Source organism: Octopus bimaculoides, chromosome 3, assembly GCF_001194135.2.
Source record: "Octopus bimaculoides isolate UCB-OBI-ISO-001 chromosome 3, ASM119413v2, whole genome shotgun sequence".
NCBI lineage: Eukaryota > Metazoa > Mollusca > Cephalopoda > Octopoda > Octopodidae > Octopus > Octopus bimaculoides.
Window position 1 is genome coordinate 134,575,244 of NC_068983.1, and position 11,375 is coordinate 134,586,618.

General features: G+C 33.5%; 1 protein-coding gene across 2 annotated transcripts in view; it reads left to right on the forward strand.

The window, feature by feature from the left end:
* LOC106870928 (broad substrate specificity ATP-binding cassette transporter ABCG2) overlaps nt 1–10,400 on the forward strand; it is a 44,393-nt gene extending 33,993 nt beyond the window's left edge. For both annotated transcript variants that reach the window (XM_014917168.2, XM_014917167.2), the window contains 6 exons: nt 347–436; nt 5,786–5,910; nt 6,870–7,024; nt 7,749–7,838; nt 9,601–9,665; nt 10,221–10,400. In XM_014917168.2, the coding sequence (XP_014772654.1) occupies nt 347–436; nt 5,786–5,910; nt 6,870–7,024; nt 7,749–7,838; nt 9,601–9,665; nt 10,221–10,383 (688 nt within the window). In that variant the 3' untranslated portion in view covers nt 10,384–10,400. The remainder of the gene's footprint in view (nt 1–346; nt 437–5,785; nt 5,911–6,869; nt 7,025–7,748; nt 7,839–9,600; nt 9,666–10,220) is intronic.
* The last annotated feature ends 975 nt before the right edge of the window (nt 10,401–11,375 follow it).

Here is an 11,375-nt window from a genome sequence, read left to right on the forward strand (position 1 = left end):
GTGAGAGAGAGAGAGAGAGAGAGAGATTCTAATTGCATAGTTTGTGTGTGAGTGAGTGTGTGTGTATGTGCGTGTGTGTGTGAGAGAGAGAGAGATTCTAATTGCATAGTTTGTGTGTATGTGTGTGTCTACATGCCTCTTGGAATAATGAAAGTAATTATATGGGTGTGTGTGTGTGTGCATTGCATTTCTTATTGATATGTATGTGGAGATATGCACACATGTGCTTTTGTGTGTGTAGCTACACATTTTAAAATATTCCTTAGAATACATAAAGCAACTTAACTGAAACTATTTCTCACCAGAACCTGTTCAGTAATCTCATAACAATGGTTTTCTGCTGCAGGAATGGTGTCATCTTCTTCATTATTGTGAATCAAATGTTCTCCAGCTTGTCTGCACTTGATCTCTTTCTTAAAGAACGCGTACTTTTCATGTAAGTATTACAGAAATATTCTTTGTTTCCATAGTAACACCCATTTCATTGTTTATCTCTATGCTTCCTATCAAAGGATGTCTTTTTAGCAGAAATTTTTATCCAGGTTATTCTATTAATACATGCTGCATCACTTGTATTGTCGCTCTCTGCACTACAACAAACATCATCATCAAAGAGTTTAGTAATATTGATGGTTACCTGCCACAACTGAAGAACTGATCTTTGAGTAGTTCTATGGTAGATTACAACTGGCATTGTTTGCTCTTACTTTCTCCAGGTTCAAAGACTAAATTGAACTCAACACTGCAAGCAAATGAATCTTCTACATAGCTTCTCTCTCTTTTATATTTTCTACACTATATATATATCATTATTGTTATGCAACAATAAAAAGGCAGCATTTATATAAATCTGAACGATGTTTTACGTGTAGAACACTGAGATTATAATTATCTAATGTGTGCTTTACCATAATGTTCAGCATATTATGTCACTAGGTTATGACTGTATCATGAAAATATATGCTACAGTGTGTGTGTGTGTGTGTGTGTGTGTGTGTGTGTGTGCATGCATGTATAACATCATCATTTAATGCTTGTTTCCCATGCTGGCATAGGTTTGACAGGAGCTGTCAAGCTCAACTATCTGGTTTGGCATGGTTTCTATGGCTGAATATCCTTCCTAATGAATAAATGAACAATTTATTTATATATTTATATATATGTATTTGCATGCACATGTAAAGGCATTGATTGGCAAAATCATTAGAATCCATTAAAATCTTAAATAAAATGCATTATCTTTCATTCTTTCAGGCTCCTTAAAATATTAGTCCAGTACTGGTGCAGTCCTTCCCTCTCTGGCTGTCACTTCCAGCATATTCTACTGCTTCAAGAATCGAAAAACTGAGAGGGAGCCTGTGTCTACTTGCAACTGCATGAGCCCCTAAATCAGTTAATGAAAGCATGATTCATTAATTAGTACATGCTACCTTGAGTTTTTTCTGAAATATCCTTGAGAAACCTTGCTAAAAAACAGCAACAGCAGCAGTGCCAGTAGTAACTGTCTGTTAGGCCTAAATTTTTCTAAGATATGGCTAAGGAAAATACCTCAGGAATGTATTCTGCATACTAGATGCACATAAGATAGAATCTCATATCTACATTCTCTGTGCCATCTCATATCCACCATCATTGTCACACCACTCCTTATAACTATTCCTAATATACCTCTGACTGCCATCTTTATCATTGTACATCATCTTGCACATCATCCTTCCACTTTCTCAGCTATCCTACCTCGTGGTTCCACATTTATCTCTTTTGTCTCACCTTTGTCACCCCCTTCAAACCAATATTTCTCATCAACCAAACATCCACATATTCACGTCATTCATGACATTCACCTTTTTTCCCATCTCTAACCATCTGTTACTCTCTTCTGACACTCTTAGGAAACTGCTCCCTTCCTCCTCTTAGTACACTATTCGTATTTTCTCTTATAATCACTTTCTTGTTGTCTTCAGATGTCCTGGTATCTCATCACTACCATCTAAGTTGACATAGTGGGTTTAACATTTCATTTTCTTAAAAACCTTGCTTGCTTGAAAATCTAATCCTCCTCTTTATTTTTCAGGTAAATAGCAAACTGATTTGACAACAGAAAGTCATGAAGCAACAGAATCATTCTACCATTGTTGTTTTGGCATGTGCTGAGCACACTGCCAATAAAATTGCTATGTTGACAAAATTTCCAAAGGCAACAGTTTATTGTATGTATAAACAATTTTAAGAAGAGGGAAAGATTGATGGAAAATATCACAAGACTCAAAGTGATTCCAAGTGCAATCCAAAGTTTCTCGCTGGTCTCAAATGCTCGATTGAAGCCAATGCATCCACATCCATGACAACTCTTGCAAAGAAACGCAATGTGTCCCTTTCCATGGTGTCTAGATTTGTGAACAGGAACCTTGGCATGACTAGCTGTGTTTCACAATGCCGTCACCTCATTACAGGTGAGGCTAAAGCAATCAAAGCCAAGAAATGCCCCAAGCTTCTGTTATTCATCAAACATCAAAGTGAAGGAAAAACTCTTGTGTTTGTAGACGAGAAGTTCCCTGTGGACGCTGAGGTGAATCACAGAAATTCTCAAGATTGCATACAACCCTTCTGATGTCCCTCACCCTGTGTTTGAGACTAAGAATCTTGCTTCTGTGATGGTATTTGGAGCCATAGCAAGTGATGGAAGTGTCATGGATCCACACTTGAGTCTGGCTTGAAGATCAGCACAAAGGAGTATCTGGACATCCTGAAGAACTCCCTGTTACCTTGGATGGAGCAGAAGTTTGGGCTTGACAATGTTGTGCTTATCCAGGATTCTATACCATGCCATGGGTCAAAAGCAACATGGGCCTTCCTTGGTGAGAAGGTGCCATTTTTTGTGAGGGCCAACATCTGGCCCAGTAATAGCCCAGGTCTCAACTTTCTTGATTACTTTTTATGGGGCATACTTCAAGCAAGGACTAATGCTTCACCACACTCAAGTGTCAACAGTTTGAAAACCTGCATCATGCATGTGACATTCAAAATCAAAACGGTGGAGGTTGCAGCAGCTGCTAAAAAATTTTCTTCTCAAGTGGAGGCAGTAAATTGCCAAGAAGGGCAGTCTTATTGAGTGATAAATGTTTTTGCTGTAATAAATCTTAATAATACTAAAACTCTAAAAGATGTTTGTTTGTACCCAAAATATCTCAGAAATAGTATGTTTTATTAAAATTTTTTTCTTACATATATATTTTCATACTTACTTTATGCAGTGCAGTTTGAGGTTTTGTGATATTTTGAACTTCTATTTATTAATGAAAATGATTAAACACAATTTTTGTTTGTTATTTCTTGACAAAAAAATCATGACTTCTATGATGTCAACATACATACACACATACAGAATACACACACATATAATGAATGTCATGGCATGTGACTCAACACAAACAGACACACGCTATCTGTAACATATACATACACATAGTCTTTGCACTGTCTCTCACTCTCTAACAAAAAAAAAAGAATGTAAACTTTTTGATGTACACAAAATTTTTATCATTTAGAAATATTTTTAAGTGAATGTGATTTCAAAAATGTAAGTTCTTTGTACAGTAAGTATTTATATTTTAGCTTTCTTTAAACAGACAATATTTTAATGTTTTTCTAAAATTATTTTCAAGTGAATACCATTATAAAAATTTGTTTTGGCATATTTAAAAAATATTTTCAAGTGAAAATGACTTTAAAAATATGGTAAATATTTCGTAAAAGACCCGTTCATAACCTCTGTGTGAAATAATTTTTTTCCCATAGGTTTTTTCAAGTGCATTCAATGTATCTCACCTCCAAAGATTTGGCTGGTATTTCTAGCACGCCCTGCTACCACGTAACAACTATGTGTCATAAAGGACCTATTATGTGGTAGCTGGGCATGCAAGAAATAGCAACCAAATCTTTCCTTTTCCGGGGAAAGGAGCCGTTTATGCATGATTTCGATGTCGCATTCATTGAAAGCATGCGAAATAACATGGAAAAGAAAAAATATCCACAAAATAAAACTCTGTTGCTGGGAAACTCAGACTTTGCAGGTGACCCAATGGGTCACAGGTAATCTAGTGTTACATTAAAATTATATCTATCTACTACTATTATTTTAGTATTTATAACCAGTTTTATGCATTGTAAAAATTGTCTCAATTTATCTGCAAGACTCTGTATATCCTCTGTAGCAAGATGCCTGGGTTTGTCCCTCCATCATACTTTAGCCTCTCAGCATCTCACATAAAATCATCTTCCTGTCTCTCAAATACATCTTTTCACTCAGTCAAGGAGGCTTTTCCCTTTCATTCTTTTGTCTTGCAAGTTACTTGGTGACTTCAACAGTGCTAGTGCCCCCCCCCCCAAAAAAAAAGTAACCAGTACGCTGTAAAGTTGTTGGTATTAGGAAGGGCATCCAGCTATAGAAACTGTACCAAAGCTAACATGGAGCTTGATGAAGTCTTACAGCTTGTCAGATTTTGTCAAACTGTCCAACCCATGCTAGCATGGAAAATGGACATTTGATGATGGTGATGATGATTATGTTTTATGAATTTATTAATTAACTTTATTTTGTAACTGTATTTGTTAATTAACTTTATTTATACAATAAGTTGAAAGAACTTCCCTCTCAACATACAAGTAAGATAATTCCAATAAATCAGCCACTCAAAATTTTTGGAAAATTTATACAATAATAAAAAGAGCTGTTTATTAATTAGTTTTAAGTATCTAACATTTATTATAAGAAAGTAATTATTAAAGTCTATACTATCTTTAAAATTCCTATAAATTATAATTTGAGTATATTTTAACTACTTGTTTCAATCAGAAATCTAATTTTTCTTCAGTATGACAGCATTTTTTAATGTCTTACATTTGTATCCCTTTTCGTCTACTGTTTCCTTGCAATACTGTCTGTCAGTTTGTCTGTCTGTTTCTGTCACTTGTCTCTCTTTCCATCTCTTTGTTTATTGTTGCCAGTCTTTCTATTTCTCTGTCCTTATAACTTTTTTCTCTCACACTCATTTTTTTATTGATTTTTCTGTCTTTCTCCTTTCAGTCTCTCTCTCTCCCCTCACTCCCTCTCTCTCTTTGTTTGTAACCCTTTTCCCAATTATTAATACTTTACATCTTTCTCTGGCATACTCTGTTACTTTTACTTTCTCTGCAGTGTTGTCTCTCTTTTTCTCTCTTTTGCTCTCTACTTTTATTCAATTGTTTCCATTAAAAATTATTACAAAATTTTTCTATGAGATACTTTGAGAATATTAATGAAAATGTTTACACTATATCTATTTATTATATCCACATTACTTAAGAAGTTTTCCATTTCAAGTTTTATACATATATTGACAGATAATCACCAGGCAGTATTTCTGCTAGTAAAAATAATGAAGATAGGAGATATTTTCTGACATTTTTCTATTTATAATAAACCCCATTTTATTATTATTTTTAGATATCATAAATATAAAAAAAACAGATTTAGGTGCCATTTTAGTGTGCAATCTACCTGGCCATTTACATTATAGTGTACAGTCTAGCCCTAACCCTAACTATAGCCTTAATCCTAAATCTAACCCTTACTCTAACCCTAACCATAACTCTTACTAACCCTAACCCTAACCCTAAACCCAACCCTAATTTTAATGTAGTGTAGCCTACAGAGTCTGTGGGAGAACATATGCTAAAGTAGCTCACAAACTTTTTGATAAATTTTCCACTGATCAGTTTTGATTTCTGTTATGCTTGATTTTAGTCGTGAGAATTCCCGTGGTTTCTATCGTTGTTCATCCTATTTCTTGGCCAAAGTAACATGTGACATTGTACCCATGCGAGTTCTTCCAGTTACAATATTTTGTATCATTACATATTTGATGATTGGTAAGAAATGATTCTGTTAACTTCAAACTGTTAGTTGCATTTGATATACTAATACATTAAGTCTCCATTGAAATATCTCTTTTTGCCAATGTAATATCAAATCGCAGAATATTTGATACGTAATTTTTCATTAGGGTGTCCTACAAACTTGTTGGATTGATAAAAGAGAATCTTCATGTTGGAATTCAAAGTAATATTACAATTAAGTGGTTCTTATGAGTTTTTCTGCCACAGTGAGAAGTTGTGAATTTGGCAACTTCACTAGTCAATTTTACGTTACTGCTGCTTAATGTGGCTTTTTGTCCCTATTTTATGGTACCTAATTACAGCTGGACATACTAGGGTCGTTTGAGAGTCTTGGGCACTGACACATTAACCCTTTCGTTACTGTATTTATTTTGAGATGCTCTGTGTTTCTTTCAATTAATTTTAAATATAACAAAGAATTTAGTAAAATAACTTAGTTATCATTAAGCTAGTGTTAGGAACTTAAATTGTGACTAAGGTTTGGTGGAAGATTTTAATTCAAAACTTATGAAAACAAGACATTTGTACTACAGAGCCAGAGGTGGTTTCAGCCGGGTTGGTATCGAAAGGGTTAATGTTGACAGGAAATGCTGACCTTTAAGTGGGTTGTCCACTACTTTACTGAGATTGTGAGATAAATAAAGGAGGCAGATGGAGTGTCAATGCTGAGATATAACTGTCAACCATTCAGCCTATAAATCTTTAGCTTAGTATTTGATTTGCTTACCCAGTGGTGTCATTTAAGCTGTATGGGATTTTAATTATAGACCATCTTAGAAATACAAATGAGTTTCCTAAATTTTATTATCAGTTGGAGAGAATTGATAGTTGGTGAAATTTAGCAGCCAACTACTTTGGTTTACATTATTTAAACTGCATGACAATTGATTCTGTTTATCTTCCAACCTATTTTATTTTTCTCCATTTAACAGGATTCAAGAAAGATATAGAACACTTTTCTGTATATTACATAACTGTCTTTTTCACCACAATAACAGCTTCCTGTGTTTCCTTTTCTATAAGCTCTGGTGTGAGTGCTTTTGCAGTTGCAAACACTCTTATTGGCCTCGTTTTCGTTTTTATGATGGTAAGTTTTCTCTGAATTATTATACTATTTATGACTATGAGAGAAAATTGCACCATGTAGTTTTTCTTTTTTTTTTTGTGTTATGTTGTCAGTTGTCAATAAAATAATCATCAATGATATATACAGGGTGGAATCAAGTAGCTATAACTTTTCTTCCATACAAAATAAAGTTTGTGTGTCTAGAAAGTAAGGAATACTTCATTTGTGAAACATAAATTATATAGACAAATTAAAAATGCTGAAGTTATCCAATTTATTATAAATTTAATTGTATAAGATCAATAGTCTGTATCAGCCAGATCTGGTTCAGTAAAAAACAAATTGTAAAATATGTTAGTGTGGTGTGTGGAGAACAACTACAAAGGAAACTAAGAATAATATGTAACATTTTGGATGAGGCAATTAATTGGAGAATAATTAACATTTGATATTCCTTCACATTTTGATTTTTTTTGTTTTGTTTTTTGTTTTTTTAACTTTTTCTGCTTAATTGATTTATCAGTGTGCATATGCCTGCTCCGTATGAGATTTTGAATATGTATGTCAAAGTTATGGAAATAATCAATATATCAATTAGTTTATCAATCAAAGGAGATTTAATAACTGAATAAAATGTTTGAATCACCAACATATATGCTACTATGTTATTTTGATGTATTATTATTGTTGAAGTTGTTGCTATTGTAGTTGTTTTAAACTTTATAATCTGTTTATGTTCATGCAGCTTTTTAGTGGATTCCTTGTGCATATAGATTCTTTACCCAAAAATTTCCAATGGATCAAATATTTAAGTCTCACCCGTTATGGAACTGTTGTAAGTTTAATATTTTTATTATCATATATACTTATAGATATGTCACAGCCTTTACTTAAAGAAAGCAAACAAACATATGTGGTTTGCCTATCAAACTCTGCTTTAGGCTTGCAATTTGCAGCATGTGTTAACATGTTCAGATACAAGCAAATAATTGAGTATGTAGTATGGGATGTCACTTTGCAGTTGATACAGAAACTGGTGTTGTAAACAAATATATACTGATTATGTCCTGCACAAAAACAGACACAATTACTTAAACAGAATTCAGATTAATGATGTTACACCTGAAAACACATTTTAAATAAAATTTGATTCTGCTACAAAATAAACATGCCAATGGTGATGCACAGTCTCATTTGTATATAAGCCTTCCATGTGTGTAAAGTTCTGTAATTTTAATTTTCATTAGATGCTGCATATATTGGCCTATTAGTCTTGGTCACAGATCATAGAAACACATTGCTGTGATGTCTATGGTTCTGTGACTTGGTCTAAAGTGTCTATTTAAATCAGGGTTTCTCAATCAGTTTTTATCTATGGACCCCTTTAATTACTACTTTATTCTGGTGGACCCCCATAGCCATTTAATATTTAAAAACTAGTTTTATAGAAACATCTGTCAGAATTCTTTAGTTTTTTTCACACATTCCCTTGTGTAGGTTGATCTATGTAAATGGTAGAGAAAGAAGCCAAGCTGTTTCTTACAGTATACACCAATAAATACATCTAAAGCAAAATTTTTTTCATGGCTCCTTAAAATATTATTGTGAACCCCAAAAAATCTTATATGGACTCTCAGGGGCCATGTGGACCCTGGTTGAGAACCACTGATTTAAATGCTACCATGAGTGTTGTTGGATTTCCTGTCAACATTAACCCTTTCGATACCAACCCGGCTGAAACCACCTCTGGCTCTGTAGTACAAATGTCTTGTTTTCATAAGTTTTGAATTAAAATCTTCCACCAAACCTTAGTCATAATTTAAGTTCCTAACACTAGCTTAATGATAACTAAGTTATTTTACTAAATTCTTTGTTATATTTAAAATTAATTGAAAGTGTACACAATATTTACAAAAAGCAACTTGCAATACATCATCAGGTCAAGACTGAATCCAAAATATATGATAAATTCAAAGGAGTGTGACTTAAGTATAAGCACTTTGTTTAATGTTTTACTTTCCTTGTTTCTGATCTGTAAATGAGTTAAAAGATAATCAGCCTTCTGATCAAGAGGCTATAGTTTTTATATTATCAGTAAACAAGTACCATGATGAGGTACAGTTCACTTCTGCAGGAAGAAGGAACTCGGCTTACAGTGTTGGCTTAAAATTCTACTATGGATCTAACTTGAAAAGAAATGGGTTTTATCAAAATGAATTTCCTTTGTCTTAAGTAATTAGATGTGGATATGTCTTTTTACCTGTGTGTATGCGTGTGTGCATGCCTGAGTGCAGGTATGTGCGTGTGTGTGTGTGTAAAAACAATAAAAGTATCCCTGATGCTTTTATTGTGTTTATTATTGTTGTCTGCCTGTGTTTGTAAAAACTATTCCTTGTCATAACTGAATAGTGTATCTGTACATGTATGTTTGTGTGTCAATGGATATGTATATGAGCATTTATCTATATTTTAAACAATGCCATAATTCTACAAACTGCAACAGCCCAGTTATCCATTATTCAAGTTATCTGTGATTAAGTGTTTGACCATAATCCTTTCTGCTACATATTTCGACAATTTGCCATTTATCATTTCAGCTACTATCAATCAATGAACTAAAGGACATGACCTTCTGTCCCATTATCAATGGAGTCAAAAATTGGTAAGTTAATTCATGCATTGGTTTTCTTTCTCTTTTTAGATATAAAATGTATTCTTGCTTTACTTTTAGGTGAATGCTATCCTTGTTGGATTCTTGTTGATGTTTTACTTTTTCTCATCAATTTCATGATTGTTTTAGTGAATTTCCTTTGTTACTTTCATTATCACAAATGTCATTTTTATCAGTGTTGCTATTTACTCTCAAGTCATTCCTAGTTGAAAAGACATGTCAATCAACAGAGTTTTAGCCATGGCCATCCCTTACTTATTGAACAGTGTGCTTAGGACTACAGTTATGTCTTTCTCTATTTTTTTAAATACAGTTGAGGGTGATTTGGCTGCTATTTCTTGCAGTTATTAGTGTCACTGACATCATCATCTACTACTGCCATTCTCTACCACCACCATCTGTTTAACATCTCTGTCGACTTGCCAACACTGATTAATGTAACATTATCAGAACCTCTACTCATCAACATCCTTACTTGTCTTTAAATCATTAATAATTGCTGCCATCATGTGATGTAACCTTATTTATCTTTTTGGACTATTTCAGTAATATAAGTGTCATAAGAGGCAATGACTACCTTGACGAGCAGAATATCGAGTACAGTGAACCTTGGGATCTCTGGCATAATCTTCTTGGTTTCTTCTTTATGATTATAGTCTCTTTGATTATTGCATACATAACATTGCTTCGTATAAACAAAATGAAGTGAATAAATAATAATGATAATATGTGTTTCATTGTATTACAACTCTTAATATAAATTAATATCTTGCAGAAGAGAAACTAATTGTATAATTGATGAATATTTTAAGGGAAGGAATATAGTTATTAGAATTGTCTTCCATCCATGTCCAATGCCCTTGACATTAAAAAGTCCTTGATTTATTGACCCACTTATTCTTATCAGCCTTACTCTTTTATTCCTTTACTTGTTTTAGTCATTGGACTGTGGCCATACTGGGGCATCATCTTGAAGGGTTTTTAGTTGAGCAAATCAACCCTCAATATTTATTTTAAGTCTAGTATTATTCTATCAGTCTCTTTTGCCAAACCAAGTTGCAAGGATGTAAACAAACCAACACCTGTTATCAAGTGGTGGGGAGACAACACAAGCATGCACACACACACACACACACACACACATGCATACATGCACATATACACATATATGTATATATGACGGGCTTCCATATTGTTTCCATCATTCAAATTTACTTACAAGGCTATAGCAGAAGATAGTTGCCCAAGGTGCTGTGCAGAGGGATTGAAACAAAAACCATGTGGTTGTGAAACAAACTTCCTACCCACACAGCCAAGCTTGGCCTATGTTTATAACTATTACTTAATTTACCTTGATGGTATTTGGTATCTACAATACCAAAAAAAAAAAAAAAAGTCAGTGAGGGGACACATGTACAATAATATGAAACTATACTATATCAATAAAACTATTGAGATAAATATAGATTTAAAAGAAGGAATGAGTTATTTTTACTCTTGCAAGCATCAAATCCCAGTATTTCTTCTGGAAAAGGAATAAGACTCAAGTTCAATCCCTTGTCTTCTGTCAAGTTTTATGGTCCATATTCACTTTTATGAGGGAAAGATATTTTCTCATTCAGGTAAGACTTGATAAAATGTACAAGAATCATCATTGTTGAAGCAGGTTCCCATCCTTAGCATTGTGAATTACCACAAAAT